General features: G+C 40.0%; 1 protein-coding gene across 2 annotated transcripts in view; it reads left to right on the top strand.

Moving 5' to 3' along the window:
• Positions 1-24,004, top strand: part of cpxm2 (carboxypeptidase X (M14 family), member 2) — a 140,450-nt gene that overhangs the window by 74,047 nt on the left and 42,399 nt on the right. For both annotated transcript variants that reach the window (XM_034194302.1, XM_034194301.1), the window contains 3 exons: positions 9,251-9,335; positions 12,543-12,693; positions 15,380-15,468. In XM_034194302.1, the coding sequence (XP_034050193.1) occupies positions 9,251-9,335; positions 12,543-12,693; positions 15,380-15,468 (325 nt within the window). The remainder of the gene's footprint in view (positions 1-9,250; positions 9,336-12,542; positions 12,694-15,379; positions 15,469-24,004) is intronic.

The following is a 24,004-nucleotide window of genomic DNA, read 5'->3' as shown; positions in this document are numbered from 1 at the left end:
GCCACATCTGGGCTGGGGAAGCTAAGAGGACACTATAGAGTGCAAAATTGATTAAGAAACTTTGTTGGAGATGACTTGTTTTCCACACTTAAAACCTCTGTACCTCAGAGGGGATGTTGTAAGTTTGTCTTTGCTTTATCACTATTTTCCTGGCAAGTGCTCTGATGAACTTCGGGCACTTGTACTATCTCTTCATCCATTTACAGCTAGGACTAGATTTGCCATCTCCGTGGAGGCAATCCATCCTTACTACACTCCGTATTCTGAACTCCAGACGGATGTTTCGCGCTCACAGTTTCTTTCCTCAAACACCCTCTTTATGGGTACATGGGTACACTGTTAAGTTGTTCTTTTTGAGTTTTTGTTATTGTTCGTCTGTGTGTCGAATAAATAAAATTCATTCATTAATTCATTCATGGAACAAATGACCAAAGGACTGCTCCCCTGTTCTCTACAACCTTGGTGTTTTCAAGTCTAATGTCAATAAACATCTTTCCTTGATATAAAATCTGTCCAGTTGTGCTCTCTGTCACAACTGATGCACATTTCATAATCACAGTCTACATCAGGGGTGGCCAAGTTCAGTCCTCGAGAGCCACATTCCTGATACTCTTAGTTGTCACCCTGCTCCAACACACCTGAATCCAATGAAAGACTCATTAGCAGACTTTTAATGAGCCTTTCACTAAGAGTATCAGGAATGTGGCTCTTGAGGACTGAACTTGGCCACCCCTGGACTACATCATTAGCGTCTTCATCATGTTGTCACTGCCTTCTCAGGATCACCATTATTGTCATTATCAGAACTTACAGCCACATCAGTCATGTGTTTTGTAACGCATAACCTTGCCTTGAGCAGCTCGTAGTCTTGTTCAGTGGCAAACTACTAGTTTAAAAAAATTGTTGTCTCACAGCAAGAAGGTCCTGGGATCACTTCCCCATTGGTCCTTTCACTGTTGTGTTTGCATGTTCTTCCCATGTTAACATGAGTTGCCTTCATGTGCGCTGGCTTCCTCTCACTTCCAAAGACGTGGGTGAGGTGAATTGGTGACTCTAAGCTGACTGAAGGGTAGACCTGTTCAAAATGTCAAATGTTACAAAATCTTTTGGGCCACATGTTGTTGTTCTTGTTCCACTAATAAAATAAAAGATCTGTTACAAATTTTATTGTAATTGGACATTGTTTTAGGGGTCCCCCTCAAAGCAACAATTTTCCCCAACAAGTAATGTAGTATTCCAGTAATTCCAGGAATGTTCTCCTCTGGGTGACCAATCAACCACCACTTTTTGTGATTTGAATCCATCACACGTACATGTAAAAGAAAAATAAGACATCAGAGTCTTCTCCCGTTAGGGTGACGTTGCCTTGCCAGCCGAGGGAGAGGAAAATGTGTCACTCTGTCGACTTCTAAATCTTGTCTGATTGAGTTCAAATTTGGTCTGCACCTATAAAACCCCAACTGGAGCAAAAACAACATGTGGCCCAAAGTCTGTCACAACTTTTATTTTTTCACTATATAACATGAACAGCCCTAGTGAAGGTGTGAGTAAGAGTGTGAATGTGGCCCTGTGACAGACTGGCGTCCTGTCCAGGGTGTACCCTGTCTCTCACCCAATGACTGCTGAGATAGGCTCCAGCTCCCCCATAACCCTTTTCTGGAAGAAGCAGGTATAGAAAACCAATTAATGAATGAACTTGTCACATTATATATATATATACGAGGTCTGTTAGAAAAGTATCTGACTTACACAAAAATGGCCAAAAATGCGCCATGCGGCTCCACCGTGACGCGCGGAATTCCTCCGCACGTCTGTCTCAATGTGCTGAACAAGTGCAGATGTCCACGTCTTCCGCAATTCCTGTGGAAGTCAGATGACGTCCCGGATCAACACAGCGTCCAGTGTGGAAATGAACGGCACATTCCACTGTTACAGGAGTTTTTGTCATGGAAAGAGGAGCGGAGGAATTCCGCACGCCGCGGTGGAGCCACATGGCGCAAAGCAACGCAGTGATGAAGCCTCACAGGACATGTTCTGGCATGTCCAGCTCATACACAATTTCTTAGATAGTCACACAAATGAAAAGCCACCGAAAGCCATCTGAAAGCCGTCCTGTGAGACCAACACGGAGGTGCTTTTGTCCCATGCCATGAGCGGTTCCGTGGCGCATCCCTCCACTTCTCTTTCCATGAAAAAAACTCCTGTAACAGTGGAATGTGCCAAAAAAGTCTTGATGTCCACGTCTTCTGCCAGTTTTGTGGAAGTCAGACGACATCCCGGATCAACAAAGCCTTCACGTTGGAAATGATCTGGTTGTTTCAGCGGGGTGTCAGCCTGTCGATCGGCGCTGTCAGCCTGTCGATCGGCGCTCGGAGTGCGCCACGCTCTCAGACGCTGTGGGCGAAGGACGCAACCGACAGGCTTGGCTGATGCAATCACACGTGATTCAAATCCACATTGTTTTTGCAAAAAATAAAAAGGTCAGATACTTTTCTAACAGACCTCGTATATATATATATAGAGAGAGAGAGAGAGAGAGAGAGAGAGAGAGAGAGAGAGAGAGAGAGAGAGAGAGAGAGAGAGAGAGATATCTGGCCTTATCTGGCCCTTGGTCCCCCAGTTTGCAGCCACTGCTTTAAACCCAAATTATTTTGATTACTTAAATAAAAACTTGCATAAGCAAACAAGCTTTTCAATCTTATCTACATGACACCAAACGTGTCTTTGTCACAAGAGTTTTCTGATCCATAAAGTGTTGGAAATGTGTTTGAACTGATTAAAGTCTCATTCTTTCATGTGTCTTCAGGTCTCAGGAGAGGAAAGATTTTTGCACACTGTAAGCTCATTCATCACACTTGGGTGACAAGAAAAAAAAAACAAAGGACAGGCAGATATGGGATTATCTTTAATAACGGTTGGGCTACATCAGTAAGTGTTTGCTGACAGCCATTTTAGCTGAGTCATGCAGCTGCATGCTGCTAACAATGCCTGGAAAGCTTGTTAAGGCAGGAATTACAGCACAATCAGGTCTCTGTGGCTTCAAAAATACAACACGGTGGTTGTCTTCTCGTCCCTCACTGATTCACCTCATCAGTCCAAATCTCACGAAAGCACAGAGTTTTTTCCTTTCCCCTTCATTTAAAAGCCATCAATACATTACTGCTGCGATACATGTGCTAATACTTAAATAGCTTTTGTTGGGAGGTTTTTACATGAAGTTGGAATCAGGTCATGTCCATATGCAAAGGGTGAACAATAAGCCAATAAGTAATAAGTGGACCATAAATAGTTCACTTACTATTTTTGCAAAAGACAGCACGGTTGTTGTTTTTTATTCCCTTGAACCACTGTGAGATGAGATTTTTTTCTATACCCTGTAGTTACTAAGTTTTAAGTGCTTTTCCTTGGTGGACGTATGCACTCTCTGAGTGCTGTAACTTATTTAATTAATGTGCTGATTCCATTGGTGTGCTTTATTATTACAATTTTTTTTAATACCCTGTATTTGACGAGTAGATGTTTTTACTTGGCGGGATCATACACTCTGTGAGTGCTGTAGTTTATTTAGAGGCTAAAACCACCAACTTGAGGCTGGCTTCAAAAGGGAGCAAGTTCTCATAGTAGCCCATGTTAAAATGTCAAACTTTAAGCCAAAATTTGTCATTTCATTTATATGTAAATTCAAATATGTAAAATGGTCATAACAGTCCCTAGTTGCACAAGCATTTCACAATTTATATTTCTATTACATACAGTATTTTATGATGGCACAATTACCAAGTGGTTAGTGCACTTTGTTTCAATGCGGAAGGTTCCCAGTTCAAACCCCACCCCTGCCACATTTCTCCATGTAATGTGGAGTTGCGTCAGGAAGGGCATACGGCATAAAACTTGTGCCAGAATCAACATGCAAGTCCACCTTAGATCTGCTGTGGCGACCCCGATTGAAAGCAAGGGACCAGCCGAAGGGACTTACTTCTACAAGTATATTGTTAATGTTTTAAAACAAAAATATCATCAAAAATTTCAAGAAGCACATAGAACCTTGATTATTAAACATACATAACAGAGCCTGTTTCATGACATTGTTCCATGCAAATGTTTAAAGATTGGCCAGCAAATGTTGCCATATCTAATTGTATCAAAAGCTTTAAAACACTGAAACATTGCTTCACATTGATTCAGTGGTTCAAAATGCTTTGGTTTCTCCGTCACTAATTTTCATGAATAAAATACATCAACAACCACTAATTATTACCACATATGCCCGGATAGACTTATAATCATGAATGCTCTGATGTTGTGTTTGAGAACCGGAATGTTAATTAACATGCAATGACTTTTAAACGCTCTCCCAAGGTGACCTGCCAACCTCCTTTCCGGGCAAGGCCCTTCAGGCAAGACAGACTGTGTTCAAGTGGCTCCCACATTGCGATCCCTAACATCGTTCATCCTTCTGTGATCTCGGGGTCATTTGACTATATATGTATATTACCCCTGTTGATCAAATCACACTAATCTAGCCCAATTTCCTGAAAATAAAAACATTTATTATATATGAAATGTATTAAATTAATTTACTGAAGCATGAATGTATTTGATAAATAAAATGTACTTTATTATGAATGCAGCCAATAAGTTTGGTTGTATGGACTGGGAAGGGAATGTAACAAAGGTGTGCTGACACTATAGTGCAACAGATGACTTGACACATCTATATTACAATAGAGTGTCCTCTGAGTGCATATGCATGTGTGAGTGTGTTCGTGCATGTGTGCATGCGTGGCTTCGATCACAGAGAAACTGGGGAGAGCTGACATTTGCTGTTTGGTATGCTTATGAATTTTTGGTAAAGGATGAAGGCTGTGAAAACAGAAAGGTGATAGGACTAATATTTTTGGAGATTAGTGATATTAGCTAACAATGGACATTGTGCTACAGTGCACCATGGGAGCTCAGGGTTTGAGAGTTTTAAATGTTCTTATTGTGGTTCATGTTAGTTTAACAGTGTTGTTAGTGTTATTGGTTTATTGTGTTTTTGTAGTTCAACTGCTTTAGTCATTTTAGTTAAGTGTCATGTTGCCGTTACCATGAGTGAGAAAGGAAGTGCGTTTGATGTCTTCTGCCACGTCTATTTGTGGGTGTGTAAAATAAAAGCACCTGCTTGTGGCAGAATGCAGAAAAGGCAGAAAGCTCTGTGTGCATGAAAAAGGCAAAAAGCACTGTGTGCACATGCATGTGTGTGTGTAACGTTGATCACAGACAAACTGGGGAGAGCTGACATTTGCCATATGGTTTGCTTATGTATTTTGGGTCAAGGATGAACGCCGCCAAAACGGAACTTTGATAGAGCTAATATTTTTGGAGAAACTGGATATTAGCTAACAACACTGAACAATTGACATTGATAATTCCATTTTGGATTCACATGTCATTCCAACAGGGGTGGTAAATCATCTATATATTAAAAGTGTGCGTGCATGATTTTATTTAGTAAATTCAATGTAAGTACATAATGTAATTGTAAATATGTTAAAAATACATGGACGACACAAGAAAGTGAAAACATTTATTTCCATTGTGGTCCATTTAAAAATCAAATGACAAAAAAATAGAAGTAATAATAATAATAATAATAATAATAGAGTGTATATGATAACATGAACCTAAACAATTAAAACAATTAAACATAAAAAATGATGTAATTAACAGTAAATAAAAGGGCTTGAGTTGTTCTAAAAACTGTTGTCTAAGGTCTAAGGTTCTAAAAACATTCTGGACTCACACGTCATTCCAACTCATGGAAACTTTGCATAATTTACCACCACTGACAAATGTGAGCTACCTATTTTATAAACACTACCCAATTTAGAGCTCGTGGATCCCCACAGGCTACACACTAGTTCATTTGATTAGTGACTAAACACCGTCAAGCTTACAACATCACTAGTCTGTGCAACGCTTTCTTCCACAACAGCTGTACTTGGTTTGTGAAAGATTTCACACATTAAATTTGAATTATTAGCAACAAAAATAGTTTGAGGTCTTTTATCATAAAGTTTTAGCAGAAAGTAGCGTCACCTCTGGTGAAAAGATGTGGAGATCTTCTCTGAGTTTGAATCATTTGTAATTAAGTCGTTTAAAAGGAATTTTGAGTACAATACAACGAGCCTGAGGAGACACGTATTTGCATTTAAGCTACTGCAGTCCTCTTTTCACTGAGAAAACCAATAACTGCTACAGTTCACATTCTCGCTACAATCTCCTTGCTCTGCCTGGCTGTGTAATACTGTTTGACAACCTTTGGCCTCTGTACTTAATTGGAACGGGTGCTGCAGTCCTCTGGAAACTGCTGCGTAGTTGGCCAACTTGGGAAGCTACTTTATCTGGCTGTGTTTGTAATTTTCCTTCAAGGCCAGCACGAGCTAAGTGTGCAGAAGACACCAGCTCAGAGGCAATTCTTCCACAATTAGCTCTGTCGGGTGTGTAGCTGTCTGTGGTGCTGGCTCAGGGCCCCCTGTCTGTTACGATGCTTTAATTAGCAGAAGTGGGAGTTCTCACCACACTGGACCGACTCATCGCTGATGTCTTCATACAGAAGCCTGGTAGACACATGTGGCACTCACTGCATGGACCCGGCTCAAGTACAGCGGGACTGAAGTTCAACAGCTGCGTCTTATTACAGAGACGTAAAAATATTGCACTATGCTGGTTTGCACAGTCAATCTCTCTCTATGGACATATCTTATATAAACAAAATATACAATGTGCACAATTCAGCCTCTACATAGCACAGAAAGGAGGAGCACAAATCTAAAACAAAAACTGTGAAAGCAGTGAAACCCTCCCAACATCTAAAGGGTTTGATTCAGCACATCATCATTAGTTTCCACTTGACATCTGACTGTTTTCGTACCAGGTTTGTCAAAACAAAACAGAGGAAAAATCTCACTTCTCTTCATGTTAATGAATTGATCACATCACTGGTGTCTTTGTTCTACTCTGTTGGTTATTGTCAGTTTTCTTCTATCTCTCCTGTGATATTTTTCTCTGATTGTTTATCTCATTTTCTGCAGAATTCTCCTCAGTGGTGTTTTTATTTTGATATGAGTGTTTCTTGTGTGTTTCCATGGGCTTTACTTCCTGTTCATGGGTGCCTGGGCTTTCGGTTCACATGGACGTTCATTTTGTCATATATTGAGTCATGCACTTTATCACTGTTCACTGCCCTTCACGCCAGTGCCAGATTGTCTAGCTTCCATAAATAGACAGGTACTGTTCTGTGTGCTGAATTCTTTAGTGACATCAGTTGCAAATAGAGACTGAACGTTTAACATCAGAACGTCAGTGTGGTTCTCTACTCTGGGGTCCCATGTTGCATTCCACCTGTTACAACCTGCTTGGTGAGGTTGAAAGATCAACCAAAAATGCTCAGACTCAAAGAGGAGTAATCTGGATTAAAGATTAGGATCAAAGATCAACAATCAGAATCAAAGGTCAGGTTCAGATATGAATAATCAGGATTACACATCAGGATGAAATATGTGGCTCAAAGGACACCAGTCAAGACCAGTCATTGGTCAGCATTAAAGATCAGCATTCAGGGTCAAGGCCATAGTCAGTTAGTTCTCAAATTCATTCACATGTTATCCCCGTGTTTCCTCCCAATTCCACAGACATGAAGTTTAGATGAACTTGAGACAATAAACTGACAGTTGGCACGAGTGGGAGTGTGAATGTGTTTTTCTGTCTACTTGTAGGCTGGCAGACTGTTCAGGGTGTATCCTGCCTATCACTCAGTGACCATGACAATTATTTGGTTTAGAAAATGAAGGAATGATTGAATTCAGGATCAAAGATCAGCAACAACTATCAGACTCTAAGATCACAATCAAAGATGAGTAGTGATTATCAAACATCAACATCAATGATCCAGGTCGAGGTTCAGGACAAAAAGCTCAATGATCAGCATTAAAAGTCAGCATTCGGGATCAAAGATCAGCAATTAAGCTCTGAGGTCAGGATCAAAGATGAGTCATCAGTGTCAAACATCAGAAAAAAAGATCCTACTTAATGTCAATCAGGACCAAATGCTCAGACATCAGCCCAAGTTCAAAGCTGCAATATCGAGCTAGAAATCAGATTGATTTAGGTTTAGATTTAGGTTTCTTTGATGACAAGGTAAAGTTTACTGATCTTTGTGGAATCACTGGATACGCTGATGGCAGCACTTTACAAACCAAGTCTAGTTTTGTGATTGTCCAGGATCAACACAGAGATCAAGGCTATTAATCATTTGTAGTGATAGCCATCCTAGGATAGTAGATACAGAATTGCCAGGTACACAGTAAAATCACCAGTGTAAAATGAACACTGACAGTGTTAAATTAGCACTACCAGTGTACATATGGTCCTACTGTGGTCAGAGTGGGACTATATGTTCACTGTCAGTGTTAATTTACACTGGTGATTTTACTGTGTAGAGGTCAATGAAGGACACAGGGGTAAAAATCTAAAAATGCTCCAGTGAATGTCTGATTTTAAAGATTCCAAAAAAGTTTGAACTATCTATGATGGAATACTGTGGAGGTATGGGGTTAAAAATAACAAAAATAGTGACAAAGGTCAATTTTAGTTTGACCTCTGTAGAAACTGAAATTGACATTTGTCACCATTTTTGCTGTTTTACCATACTCAGATTGCTATCCTATATTTTTGTGTGGACCATGGTAGATATTTTAAATGGTACTGAAAAGTTGCTGGACCCATGTACTATGGTGATGACTATATGTCTTTGGTTTTAGGTCTCTTTGAAGGATCTTTGGGTACCACTGACATATGGTACATTTATCAGGGCATGATCCAGCATGCAGGTGTATAGTTATTGAAGACCCCAACAACTGGAGAAGCCAAAGGGAGTGCCCACATTTCACCTGGCTGTGGCAGATAGTTACTTTTTAGAGGTGGAGATGGACCAGTTGTCTGTCTTGGTACTTGCCATCCAAGATTCAAAGTGGTACTGTGCTGTGACAGATTTGACAACACACAGCACCAGCGAGGTTGGGTCTACAGTCCTTTAACTAACATTCAAAGGCAACACACCCTCCTCTGGGGGTTGGCAGATGTATGTGTCATACTGTGAGAATTAAGTTGGTCTGGATGTCACCTCTGTGCTCCATTTGCATTGAATTAACCTTACAGGATGTTTCCTTTCAGTGGTCATCACCTGATTTTCTTATTATGTCCACAGGAGTGACTGGGTGACCTCCTACAAGGTCATGGTTAGCAACGACAGCCACACCTGGATCACAGTGAAGAATGGCTCCAAGGACTTGGTAAGTAATGGGCATCAAATTTAAATGAAATCTGATTCTTATACAAGCATCCTGATGCATATCCATGAAGCAGTTACCTCTTTTCACAATGTCAAGAATCTCTTTGCTTTAACCTTATTACTCTTGCTGTAAACCACCTGAACAGGGACACTTGTTTAGCTTGCCTGGATCATGATGGAAAAATGAGTTCTACTTCAAAAGTAATTACAAATGGTGATAGCGATCTGTGCTTATTCCTAAACTTAATGAGACATTAGGTGACAGTAAATAATGCTCACGCTGAGAACCTGATTGTGGGAGTTAAGTCTCTTCTCTCTCTGTTCTGTAGCTGCTCTAAGGTAACTATAACTAGAAGGGCACTCAGAGAGCAAACAGCTCTGCAAAGACACAGCAGTTTTGTATAAATTAAGTTGAGTCCAAAACCAAATTCTGATCTTACGTTCACTCGACTCAGCCTCCCCTTTCCAAAAAGGCCACAACCTCGGGACTCCCCCCGAGCTCGCAGCTGTGTGGGATACTGCTGCGGCCACCCCACACTCATATTGCCTCAATTCGGATGACGGACTGTCTTAAAGTTTAGCATACATAAACAATCAAATGTACATGTGCGGTCTGAGGTGACTGGGTGTGAAGATAATTTTGTTGCACTTGTTGTAACTTTGTTGCACTTGTAATGACAATAAAATCTATCTATCAATCAATCAATCAATTTTTTTTATATAGCGCCAAATTACAACAAACAGTTGCCCCAAGGCGCTTTATATTGTTAGGCAAGGCCATACAATAATTATGTAAAACCCCAACGGTCAAAACGACCCCCTGTGAGCAAGCACTTGGCTACAGTGGGAAGGAGAAACTCCCTTTTAACAGGAAGAAACCTCCAGCAGAACCAGGCTCAGGGAGGGGCAGTCTTCTGCTGGGACTGGTTGGGGCTGAGGGAGAGAACCAGGAAAAAGACATGCTGTGGAGGGGAGCAGAGATCGATCACTAATGATTAAATGCAGAGTGGTGCATACAGAGCAAAAAGAGAAAGAAACAGTGCATCATGGGAACCCCCCAGCAGTCTACGTCTATAGCAGCATAACTAAGGGATGGTTCAGGGTCACCTGATCCAGCCCTAACTATTAGCAAAAAGGAAAGTTTTAAGCCTAATCTTAAAAGTAGAGAGGGTGTCTGTCTCCCTGATCTGAATTGGGAGCTGGTTCCACAGGAGAGGAGCCTGAAAGCTGAAGGCTCTGCCTCCCATTCTACTCTTACAAACCCTAGGAACTACAAGTAAGCCTGCAGTCTGAGAGCGAAGCGCTCTATTGGGGTGATATGGTACTACGAGGTCCCTAAGATAAGATGGGACCTGATTATTCAAAACCTTATAAGTAAGAAGAAGAATTTTAAATTCTATTCTAGAATTAACAGGAAGCCAACGAAGAGAGGCCAATATGGGTGAGATATGCTCTCTCCTCTAGTCCCCGTCAGTACTCTAGCTGCAGCATTTTGAATTAACTGAAGGCTTTTTAGGGAACTTTTAGGACAACCTGATAATAATGAATTACAATAGTCCAGCCTAGAGGAAATAAATGCATGAATTAGTTTTTCAGCATCACTCTGAGACAAGACCTTTCTGATTTTAGAGATATTGCATAAATGCAAAAAGGCAGTCCTACATATTTGTTTAATATGCGCCTTGAATGACATATCCTGATCAAAAATGACTCCAAGATTTCTCACAGTATTACTAGAGGTCAGGGTAATGCCATCCAGAGTAAGGATCTGGTTAGACACCAGATTTGTTTCTATCTATCTATCTATCTATCTATCTATCTATCTATCTATCTATCTATCTATCTATCTATCTATCTATCTATCTATCTATCTATCTATCTATCTATCTATCTATCTATCTATCTATCTATCTATCTATCTATCTATCTATGTCCACCAATGGACCAATGTACAAATGCAGACAGTCATGGGGCCCTAAAAAGCCACCTTTGATCCTGATTGCTCACCTTTATTTCTGATTGGCAGCCTGTGATCCTGATCCTGAACATTCATCCTTTGTGCACATATTTAACCCTGTCCCTTGCCCCTGATTGCTCGCCTTTGTTATTGATTGCTGATCTGTTGTACTGATCTTTGTTCCTGATTACTCATCTTTGATTCTAATCTTTGATCCTGATCACTGAAATTACTGTTGATCCTGATTGCTGAACTTTGAGTTTGAACACAAACCTTTCAGTCTGAGTCCTGATCTTTAATTGTGATATTGCTTTCAGATAAGTGATCTTGGATCATGATCAAACTTTGTTCCTGATTGCTGACCTTTGATACTTATCACTCATCCTTCTTCCTGATCTTTGATCCTGACTGAACTTAGATTCTGATTGATGCAGTCATTAGGATCAAGGGCACAATTTAGAACTAGAAATCGGGGGGACAAAGTATGAGGCTATCAGTCTATGCAAGCGAAATTATGTTCAGTATGAGTGTTGTCATTCGCGCCACTTCGAAAATTAAATTCATGATAAGTAATTTATCCTAAACTTATGATCTGTTGTTTTTTCAAACTTATGCAAAAACAAATCTTGAGAAAAAAATACAGTATGTGATAGTTAATAATTATTAAGAGCCTTTTTCGTTCATATTTATGAATACATTTTACCACATTGCTGTTGTTTTTTAATGAAAACTCAACCTATCATTCTTTTTGAGTTCTACACATGTGGTGATACCTTATTTACACCAGGATGTTAATAAAATCAGTGTAAATCAGAATAAAGTACTTATATCCACAGTTTCAAATTGTATAAGTCAAATGGTGTCCAATTTATGGTCTTCTCAAAACATTAAAATTACTGTTCTGGATGCTCAGAATGCATCTGAGCTTATCTATTGTAGAACCCGTTGGCTTCTGGGGGCGTAAAGTGCCCCCCAGACCTCCGGCCTATGGGCTTCGGCCCTGCGGGCCTCGCACTTTTCCCCCCCAATTTCTAGTTCTATATTGCGCCCTTGAACGGAAATATTATTATGATCATTTTCTGAGCTTGATCACAGATCTCTAGTTTTAGTCATTCACATATTCTGTAGATCACTGAACATTGTCCCTTAAAAAAACAAAGAAAACAAAAACAAATGTCTGAAATGAACTGAAATGGCAGCTCAAACTGCATCCACACTATACTGACCATATGAATGTGTTTGCCTTAGTAGATCTTCAGGGGCAACAGAGAAAAGGAGATCCCTGTCAGAAACATGTTCCCTACACCTCTGGTGGCCCGGTACATTCGAGTCAACCCTCAGTCTTGGTTTAACAGCGGCAGCATCTGTATGAGAGTGGAGATCCTTGGCTGTCCTATGCCAGGTGACGGGTTTGTATAGACCTCCAAAGCAGATACATGATTTATTCACCCCAGTGAAAGGCCCAAGTTTCAAGATTTTAAGAGCAGATCATGGATAGCTCATTAAATATGAAATGCTGACTGCATGGAGGCTTGAAATGTAGCTCCATAAAGTTTCGTCCTGGTACTTTGTGGGAGATGGCAGATAAGGTGCAGTCTGCTTAGATTTATAGCCATTAGAAAGAACATCAGTGGCAAACGTCGGAGCAAAAAATGTGGCCCATATTTAAAAATGTCCCCTCCGTAGCATGAAGGGGATGAGAGTCTGCGACTCCCACCTGGATGGGATGCCATCCGTATACAGATTAAGGCTGGTTCCCAAGCTGAGTTGACTGAGACACAATAGGACAGGTAGTGTGAGTTGGATTCAAACCCAGAGCCCGGTTTCATAAAGCAGTCTAACCTTGTTTAGTCAACTAGACTCAGTCAACTAATCTTTTGACATTAGTCATTGCACAAAACGCTTAGTCAGCTAAAATTTTGCGTGAGCCAACTAAAATTTTTAGCCTGCTACAGAGGAGGCTAATCTGATTTTAGCTGACAAAATGTCAATGTCTTACCTCAAAAAAGGCAGCTATCATGTACCACATCTTGATGGAGTGGGAAGGAAGGAGAGCCTTGTGGCGAGAACAGGTGTTCCTGGATCGGAATAATCCACTGTGGAGATGTTTACGGACGGAGTAGTTCAACAGCGATACTGCTTCTGTCTGCCTCGGCCATAGTTGTAGCAGATGACCAACCTGGAAGTAAACAAAACTCTCGCGTATTGCAGATGTTTCTTGACAATGGCACTCATGAGGCCACTTATGCCCATGAAAATCATCAACTAACATTAGGCGGCTAATCTACAAGTTTAGCTGTCTATATGAAATGTTGATTACATGGCTAATGTTGGGCAACTAACCTTAGTCAATTAAGTAAGTTTAGTAGACTAAAAGATGGAATGGACGCCTGCATGGACTCTCGTCAATTGTTGTTGTGTTGTCTTCTGTATTGTAACCCTTTTTGGTAGAATGGTTTTAGCAGAGGGTCCACCTTTTGAGTCTTGTCTGCTTGAAGTTTCTTCCTCTATTTCATCAGAGGGAGTTTTTCCTTACCACTGTCACCTGTTGCTCTAGGGGTTGGTAAGGTTAGACCTTACTTGTGTGAAGCGCCTTGAGGCAGCTTTGTTGTGATTTGGTGCTATATAAAATAATTAAATTAAATTAATTAATTGAATTAAAAGATTAGACTGCTTTATGAAACCGGGCCCAGGTCTACATATTGGAAGGTCAGCTTGTTTTCCACTGAACTACCTGCTCTGCATTACTAGAAATGCAAGATAAAAAAGCTTGACAAAAGTTTACAGTTTATGACAAGAGCCACCGACCTGGATTTGATTCCTGGTCATGCTACCTGGCTGCGTTCATGAACACTTCATTTGCATTGTCCAAGTTGACCCACCTGTAAATGGGTGCTGACCTTGCCTGGGGAAGTAACCTGTAATGGACTAGTGTGACGTCCAAAGGGAGTTATATGTAGACCTTCTTGTGCTTCATACTACAATATCCAAGGATAAGCGCAGACACCAACTGGCCTATAAAATGTAATAAGATATTACATTTGACTTTGCTGTCTGAGTAATATTTGCATCAGCCAACAAGGAAAAGTGTTATGTGTCGGACGCAGCTCGGAGAACCGACCAGCGTTTGAAGGACCCAGTATGAAATAAGCAGAGCACGGTACAAAGGCTAACTGAATTTAATACATAACAGTGATACATAAAGAACAAAGTGCGGTCTGGCGTGGTGCGCTCCCAGCAGCGCTAACGGTCCGGAGCCAGAAGCTGTTCGGACCCAAGGACCCCGCCGACACCCCCCAGGTGGCCGCAACAAACCGAGTCTGTGAAAGAAGGAACCATTATGTGAGTCCACACTCTACACACAGAGAGAACACTTAAAGGTGTACAAACAGCAAACACTTCCTGGCTTGATTACTAATCAGCTTCCCAACCTGCAGGCATGGAACATCCAGTTCACAAAACTCCACTGCAGTGGAAGCCGATACATGACTAACGTACAGCTAGTATAAAAAGGTGTGAGGGACACCACATTTACTGACTGTATAAATGTTAGTCACAAAATCTAACGTACCTCAGGAAGTGTGCTGACGAGCGTGAGACCTCACCCCCTCCTCTTTCACAGACCGTGCATCAAACCTGGACGTTCTCTGCATCCACTGATGATGAGATGGCTCCCGAGACGACGATCTCACCCGTCTGGTCACAAGGTCGGGTCTCTGGCCAATACACACTGCATACTCCAGTCTTAAATGCCACCATGTTCCAATCCATATAGATGCACCTCAGCTGTGAGTCCTGACGAGCCGCAGGTGATCAGGGTGAGGTCCTGATAACCTCAGCAACACAGCCACTCAGTCCCACATGCAAGCCACCTGGAAGGAGAAACAAAGGACAGAAACAAAAAGGCAGCCAGGCCCCCCCAGCCATATAACAAAAAGGGCAGTATGTTCTCAATGTTATGTCAGTATCTCCCAATGGATGTTTCTTTCTTTGGCTTCCTCCAAGATGAATATAATTGATCTAATTTTTTCGGTGTTCCAGTTCAAATTTTGGATATCAATAACTGCATACTGTTTGATTTCCCACAGACCCTAATAACTATTACCACCGACGTAATGAAGTCATAACAACAGACGACCTGGACTTTAAACATCACAGCTATAAAGAAATGAGGCAGGTAAGATACAGTGAACACAAAACAACTGTAGAGCTCAAAAGCAACCAAAGCACCATGCGATAACCAGTGAAGTTGTAGTTTTGTGTGAACAAATCATGCATCAGCAACCATATCTGAAAAATGCATCACAAGTGTTGTTTCACTGTTTGTTCCTATAGTTTGCACAGAAGAATGCAGTTCTGTTTTTCACACTAGCAATAATGTAGGGCTTGGGCAGCACACATGTAGCGTGAGTGAGTAGCATTAAATACATTTTTGTGTTGCATGTTATTAATGTCCATACAATTCATGTTGTAAAAGAATATAATTAGAATGAATGTATAAATGTTGCAAAACATAATTGTCCTCTAACAATAATATTGAAAGATCTCTGAGGGCCCTTCCCACCCCTGCACAGTTGTACAATGGTTTATTCCAGACCCGCACGCTGCCACACACACACACACACACACATACATCCCAAACAGGATCTCACAGAAAGAGGAGGTGTTTAGTAGTGCTGAAACAACTAATCGATTTAATCGATTATTAAAATAGTTGTCAACTAATTTAGTCATCAGTTAGTTGTTAAATAACTTTGTTTTACCGCATATCGTTTCTTCCATATAAATCAACCTATCTGCGGCTTTGCTTTGAACCTTGAACCAATCGAAACAGTGATTCGCAGATCGAAAGCAGTGATTTGCAGATCGAAGCAGTGCTTCGATCTGGTGCTTTGTTGATTCAGTGTTTTATTTCGCTTAATTTTAATTTTTCCCCACTAAAACCCCAAAGAGCATATGTCTGTGAGTAATATTCACCTTTTTATGTTAATCTGACCTGTTATGGTCTTCTGAAACAGTTGATAGATGTATTTTATAACTTAAAAACAGGACCGATGCTAACGCGTTAGCATGTCTATGGCGTTTTCAATTTTAAAGTTAGCATTAAGCTGTTGCAGTTGTCAGCACATTTGTTTTCTGTATAATAATTCATGGCTCAGCGTTTGTTGTCGTAAAAGAGTCAAATGTATTACAAATTGTAATATTTTATTCATTTATTTTTATTTATATATCAATAATAATAATAATAATAATAATAATAATAGAAATAACAATAATAGTAATATAATAACTAATTATGCCACAATACAGTTTTAGAGAAACAGACAAAAAGAATCTGATAAAACAAAACAGAAAAGATAAAACCAACTAACAATGAACATAAATAAATATAGAAATAACTGTTTCCTGTGAACACCTAGTGACTCTTAAACCTCCACTTCATCCCTGTTTTATTTAAGTTTAATGACAATTTGTTTCGGTCAAACCACATCTAAGCTGTGTTTTTACACAGGAAAAAAAATCAAATGCAGTAAACTGCACATTTGTGTCTTTTTCATGAAAATATCTTATTAAATATAACATATTACACTTTAGTCAGGCCTTTAAAATACTTATGTGGACTCTTGCTGTAATATGTTGTCAGTGGTTGAGATAGTTACTGTAGGCATCTAAAAATGCTCATAATCGGGTGAAACCTGATGGAAATCTCTTTGTGGTGTGTCGGTGATGTATGTATGTGCAAAATAAAACAAAACACTACTCCAGGTATGTTTTTGACGAGAATATAACATAGCTTTATTACAAGGTCAAACGTTGATGTTGCGTGATAAAGGCCTTTTAATAATAACTCAAAGATATAATGGCAAAACTCACATGTAAGTAAAAAAAAACAAAAAACGATTAATCGAAAAAACAATCAACCGATGAACTGATTGGTAAAATAATCGTTAGTTGCAGCCCTAGTGTTTAGGCTGAAATAAAATATGTCTTTCCTAAAAAAAATCAAAGTCTGGATTTCAAAAAAAGAAGAGAAAAAAGGACACGGAAAGAAAACTAAATGAGGGAAAACAGCTGCTAACCAAATTCTTTGAAAAGAGAGGTGAGCTTGAAAGCTAGCTATATTGAGTTGGGGGGTCTGGGGGACCAAGTTGCACAATTTTCTAGAAAAATGGTGCAATTTGGTGCATTCCTGTGCATTTTAACAGACAGAAATGCACCAAATTGCACCATTCCCATCTGTTAAAATGCACAGGAATGCACCAAATTGCACCATTTTCTAGAAAAATGGACCCCCCAACTCAATATTGCTCCCCCAACTTTAAAAAGGGTCTGGCTCCCAGGTGTGATATAAGGTATACATGATTTAGACCTGGTTTGACTACACATTACAAATTTGGTGTTTGCGTTAATAAAGAACATAACAGTGGGGGGGGGGGGGGGGGGGGTGCTTCAATATGGCTAGTACCTAGGGCCCAGAATTTGGTGCTACCCCCCTGCAGACGGTAAAAAACAGTAAGTGCTGTCAGCTTCTAAATTGCCACATTAAAAAGAGAGATTACAAAGTTGAACTAATTAGTTCATGATGGAGCCCAACCGGTATATCGATTGGCCAAAAATATTGGCCAATATGAGCCTTTTGCAAATATACTGGTAGTGATGTTATTTTTGCCAATATGAAAACTTTTATTTCACCAAATAAACAATGCAAATAAATAAAAATAAAACACTTTGGCTATTGGAAATAGTGTCATTACATAGTTTTTCAAGCAGAGAGCACTCTCACTGCATTGTTTACAATATTGTGAAGTATGGTTGGGACCACTATCACCCCTTGGCCACATTAGCTATGGGTAAAGCATCCAACTGCCATTCATTTTCAATCAGAGTGGGTGTTTTGCAGCAAGAAGAGACAAATGGTGACTATACTGCCAGCTAGTTGTGGCCAAAATAGACGAGAAGTCTAGTTAATGCAAACACTGAACAGTGTGAGAAGACAACTGCCAAGCCAAGTAAAGGCAGCATGATGGTTTGTTATATTTATTGTTATTTTCAATAAATTCTATGTTTAAACTGTAAAAAATCAAGCTTCAACTGTATTTCTTTGTCATAAGGGTTCGATAATCACTGCCATGGTTGATGTATATATCTGCAGATGTAATGGTGTGGTAAATTTTTTATTGCCTAATATCGGTATCGGCAGAAAATCCACATCGGTCAGGCTGTAGCTCATGGTGACCTTTCCTTAAAGCATCTTTGTTTTGCCTCTCTAATATCCCATAGTCGTGTCTGATCTGTCCCTCGTGTTAACAGCAGCAGAGTCATGGTAGGAGCATGAGTAAAAAGACTATGCCCAGTATGTGGATAAATTCAAGACAAAATATATAACAGAACAGGAAGAAAAAGCAGGAATAAAAGAAAAAATAGAATGTGTAAATGTGGCTGGTGAAAAAACCTTTCATTGTTTTGTGGTTAGTGCAGATGTCCTGATCCACTGCTTTGAAAGGTTTTGAAACCTTTGAAACACCCATGTGTCAAACATTGTTCTTGAGCTCACAAGAAAATGAAACCAGGACATCACAACATGAGGCAAACTACTCAATAAAATGGTAAAGTAAAACTGGAATGATACAGAAATTGTGGCTGGGGATGATGCCAAAACATTCTGCCATTGCTGCAAATTAGCAGTGGCTAAGATGAAACGCTGCTCTGAAAAGGTCTGAAACCTTCTTCTTGTAGTTAACTGATACACTGCAACTCACAGCAAATGCACACTGCCACCTACTGTACTGGAGTGTGCAGGCAGGCTTAGCAAAATATCTAATATACGTATATCGCGGACATGAACGAGCAAAGCTCGTCAGCATCTCACTGTGTCATTTAGGTCCTTCAGATTTCTTTTTGAGTAAATACTTCAGGGGAGCATTAGCATGGCGAAAACCTCTCAGCTTCTGAGGGGCTCCGCCCCCCCCCCAAAACCCCCTCTTTTTAAGCATTTTCCTTATTTTGCCTTTCATCTTCTGGAGGGGCTCTGCATTATTTGCGTGATCATAAAGAGTCCAAAAAAATATAGTTTGGACAATTTGTGATTGAATGTTATGGAGTTATGAGGTAAAAGCAGCAACAATGGTGACAAAGGTCAGTTTCATGTTGTACAGGGGTCAAAAGTTAAAGTTGCTCCATTAATTTTGCTTCAGCTGTATTTGTGCTGAATTTGATGCTTGTATCACCATTTGAAGGGTTGTTTCAGTTATCTGCTGCACTAATAAGCCAACAGAGCATGAACCAGCTGCTGTCCATTAACTTAAACGTGTATATAAGGCAACCCGAATTAAAGGAGAAATGCTGCTTTTAACAACCTGGACTTCATTTCTGGCATAAAATACAGTCGTTTACTCACCAATATAAGTTTGGTATGATTAGAAGTCCATAGTTCAAACGACGTCTTCAGTTCAAATCTGAAGCAAACATTCTTCTTCTTCTACTAAAGTGGATTAGAACTTTTTGTGGTACACACCACTAATTACTGGACAAGAGGAACCTAGCAGTCAATGTGACTCACTAATCTGAAAATGCAGGTCTTTCAACCTGATCTGCGGTGCTGTGACATGTCAATCATCTGTGTCCAATCAGATTTCATGGGAGTCCAGTGAAACCCCGGCCTCCGCTCTAGCTCCACCGATGCCAGGAAGTGTTCAACATTTGACATTTGCTGTTTCACTGTGATTGAAAATTTGGCACTTCCTGTTTGATGGTGAGCTTGCCACTGAGCTCCTGCGAGATTCCATGGGATCTCATCTGTCAATCCAGGAAGTGTTTGACATTTGAACATTTCCTGTTTTACTGTGGATTTGAAATTTGGCACTTCCTGTTTAGGACGCCCTGTACCATGAGCGAGCTTTGCACCGCTGCGCAATGCTTTGCTCATATAATAATAATAATAATAATAATAATAATAATAATAATAATAATAATAATAATAATAATAATAATGAGAATAAATTCTTTCAATTGAGTCTGAGCCTTTAAGAAAGATAAAGATAAAGGCAGTGGGTGTCTTCTTCTGCAGGCCTCCTGTCCTGGACTCCCAAAATTTCCTGAATATTCATATTGTTAATTGTGTTTGTAGCATGGCCCAAGCAGAGGGTCACCCCTTTGAGTCTGGTCTGCTTGAGGTGTCTTCCTCAAATCACCTGAGGGAGTTTTTCCTTACCACTGTCACCTGTGTGCTTGCTCTAGGGGTTGGTAACGTTAGACCTTACTTGTGTGAAGCATCTTGAGGCAACTTTGTTGTGATATTGAAATTCATAAATGGTGCCACAATATTATGCTTTTGTTTTTCGAAGGCATCTTCTATTCTTGCTTTGTTTCTTTCTTTGAAACATCATTAGTGCTTTGAACATTGTTTCGGAGTCTGCATGAAAAGGAACACATCGAATGCTGTGCTGGCACCTGAACACTGGAACCTCCTGGACAGTTCAGGAAGGTACTCGTACATCCATATCAAATTATGAATTTTAAATTAAAAGACTATACCGTCAGTATTATAAGCATTGTCAACTGGAAGCTTTTCTCTGTCAAATGATGGACCACAAATGTTCCAAACTGCTTTTGTAACCTACATAGACTCTATTTATTCTTTATAAATCAGCAGCTTTTCTAGATGTGACAACAAGCAACAGTGCTTTAGGTTTATTAAATGGACTTTTTGCTTTTCTAGCATTGCAGCTGATGTGTGTCACGCAGGTTGCCCAGACTCAATAGGCTTTTACCACAAAAGGAAGGACTATTTTTAACCCTCAACACCTCAGGTGGATTCACCCTTGACATTTCTTTTCTCTGAGTCGGCACCTGCTTTGCTATATCTCCAGTGTCCATGGCAGTTTAAATAGTATGGTGCCAGAATCGTGCAGTGGTAATAGCCCGCTGTGGTTACTCAAAGAGAGTCGATGCACATAAGGAGTTTGAAAACATGTCTGTGTGTCTCAGAGAACTTTTCTTTCTTTTCAGTGGATTCTGGTCTGACATATTCTTGGCAATACCGATATTGCAAGAGTACAGAAAGGTGACAAATCAGGTTAAATAAAAACCCCTAAGATTCCCTAGAAGCTTCTTTGAATCTTATAATGTATTTTACAGGGTTCTGGGCATAGGATGCCCAACGATAAGGTGGCCTGTTTATAAGCCAACTCCTCTTTTTTCAAGACATAGTTTAAAAAACTTTCTGTGCATGCCCACTAAACATTAGATGTCTTATGGATGTTCTATGGACCCTACAAACGCAATATAGCCATGATCTGCATGTCAGTAAGATGTCTAATGTTTAGTGGGTGCTTACTGTACATGCAGGACTTAGTATGTCTTCCAAAAACTCCTTCAAGATTCCGTTGAATGGTTGAGGAAAACAACTATGGAGAGTTTAAAAAACATAACTGAGTGTCAGTTCGTATGGACATATGCCCATGTCAACTGCACCAGATCTTTATTCTCTTCGTGTGGGTGATGAGCCCGCAGGGAGATGATACTATATTGGTTCTACAGGCTGGGCCTGACCAAGCCCCATGACTATACACCCAGTTACCAGACACGCTGCCTTTCACTTTCCTACAAGGAGCTAATGCTCCAGATGACAGCTTCCAGGATCTCTGAAGCCCACAAACCCCTCCACCATGTCAGGTGGTGGTTTAGAGATGGGATTATATGTCCCTGCCTTGGGAGCAAATAGGAAGATTTAGTGGACTTGGCTCAGGATAGGGATGAACTACTTGGTCTGCTGCCAGCACAACTGGAACCCAGATAAGCGACAGAAAATGAATGAATGAAAAAAAAACTTTAACTGTTTTGATGGAGAGAAACAGACAGAAAAATTCTTATAGAATAGGGTCATCCAATCCCAGCTATCACTGAGGATTTACACCCTAACAAGGGGTTGTGATGTAATGTGAATGACATATACGGCTGCTGTGCACTGTTATGATTATGATAGCACCCAACATAAACAGTGCTTGATGTGGTGTGATTCAGACACTCTTTTTTTATTAAGATTCTGTGAAATCTCTCCTGATGCAGATTGAGCAGCGCAAATAATCTGGGCCAATTTTTGAATTAAAATTGTGGGAGGGAAATGGCAATTGTTTTGTTCTACAATCAGTTGTCAAAAGAACTTCACTGTGATGTCAAAGAGATTCTGGGAGAAGTGTAATGATCAATAATTAAGATTTATTAAGTTATTTAAGAATGTTTTATGCTGGCTCTTGTGGTGATCTTGTTCAAGTTATGTAGCTATGTGACTGTAATGTTAAAATCAAGAGGCAACATTTGGCACCGTGTTGTTTGGCTGGTATGGGTGGATGTAAATGAAAAGGAATTTAAAGGTTATCACTGCCTCCCTGCCTCCCAGTGGTTCTATGTCAATGTAATATGTGAAAGCCTTGTCTGTGATCATAAAATGACAACACAGAGGAGTCAAAGTGTCTGGTTGTGTGACCATCCAGGAGTAAAACTCAAATCCAGACATTGGTGAAATCCTGTCCTGAAAGTGCCCAACATGTGGCAATTTTCACAATTTTCACGTTCAGTCACTTCATTTCACTGGTGACACTTACCTTACCAGTGACATTTATGTCTTTGGGGCCTCCTCACCACTGACACGCCATAGCCAAGATGTCTCGTCATCTATACAATTTATCAAAGACACACATCATCTCCGCACAAATCATATGTAGGTCACGATGTGTGCAGATGATGTGCGTTTGTGATGATGATGCCGCAGTAGCTGGTAACTCTTTCAGAGCTGTCTATGTTTCTTGGTGGCTTCCCTCACTGCTCTCTTTCTTGCATGGCCACTCGGTTTTTGAGTTTTGCCAACTCCAGACAGATTTACTATACACTCTGTATTTTTTAATGGTTGATGTAAATGAAGTCTAAGACATATTCAGTGACTTGGAAATGTTCAGGTATTCATCCCTTTTGTTGTCTTAAAAATAAATAAACAAATAATGGTTGTAAAATAATCCTTCTATTGCTTTTGTTTAGTTAATTATTGGTTGTAAAATTGGAAACACTGAATAAAAATGGTTGTAATTCTTTAGTAGTTAACATGTTTTGAATTAATATTATACAAATAATGAATGTTTTATCATTCATGCAATGAATGCCTCCTTGAATGGAACATTCCATCTTTCACCTCATCAAATATTCTTACCATTGCATGAATGAAAAAACTTTTTTAAATTCATTATCATTATTTGTTTCATATAATGCCTAACAATCTTGACAATGTAGTCTGTACCTGATGCCGTGTATTGACTTCTTTATGTACACAATGTATCAGCAAATACTGCAAATGCCTCCAGATGGCTTACGGTGTACTCAATTTGTATATTTTGTGTTACAAAAATGAGCAATGTTAATAAAACAAACCCCACCATGTTTGTTTTTAAGCTAAGCACCATCGCCGCTCATGTGAGCGCGCGGTGGCAGCGCCGCGCAATGGTACAAAACATATGGAACCAAAATTGCAGACTCAATGGAACACAATGGCAAATGGGACGAATGATCCATATCACATGACATACAAACCACCAATCAAATGACAAGGATCTATTTAGGTGTTATATAAAACCAAATGTCTCTACGATAAGGCAAATTAATAGAAATTGTTTCACTGTCCAAATACTTACAGACCCAATTGCGAATGCAACCTGGTCTCACAG

The sequence above is a fragment of the Thalassophryne amazonica genome, chromosome 18, assembly GCF_902500255.1.
Source record: "Thalassophryne amazonica chromosome 18, fThaAma1.1, whole genome shotgun sequence".
NCBI classification, from domain to species: domain Eukaryota; kingdom Metazoa; phylum Chordata; class Actinopteri; order Batrachoidiformes; family Batrachoididae; genus Thalassophryne; species Thalassophryne amazonica.
The sequence above is the reverse complement of the archived record's forward strand: the minus strand, read 5'-3'. Positions and strand labels throughout refer to the sequence as shown.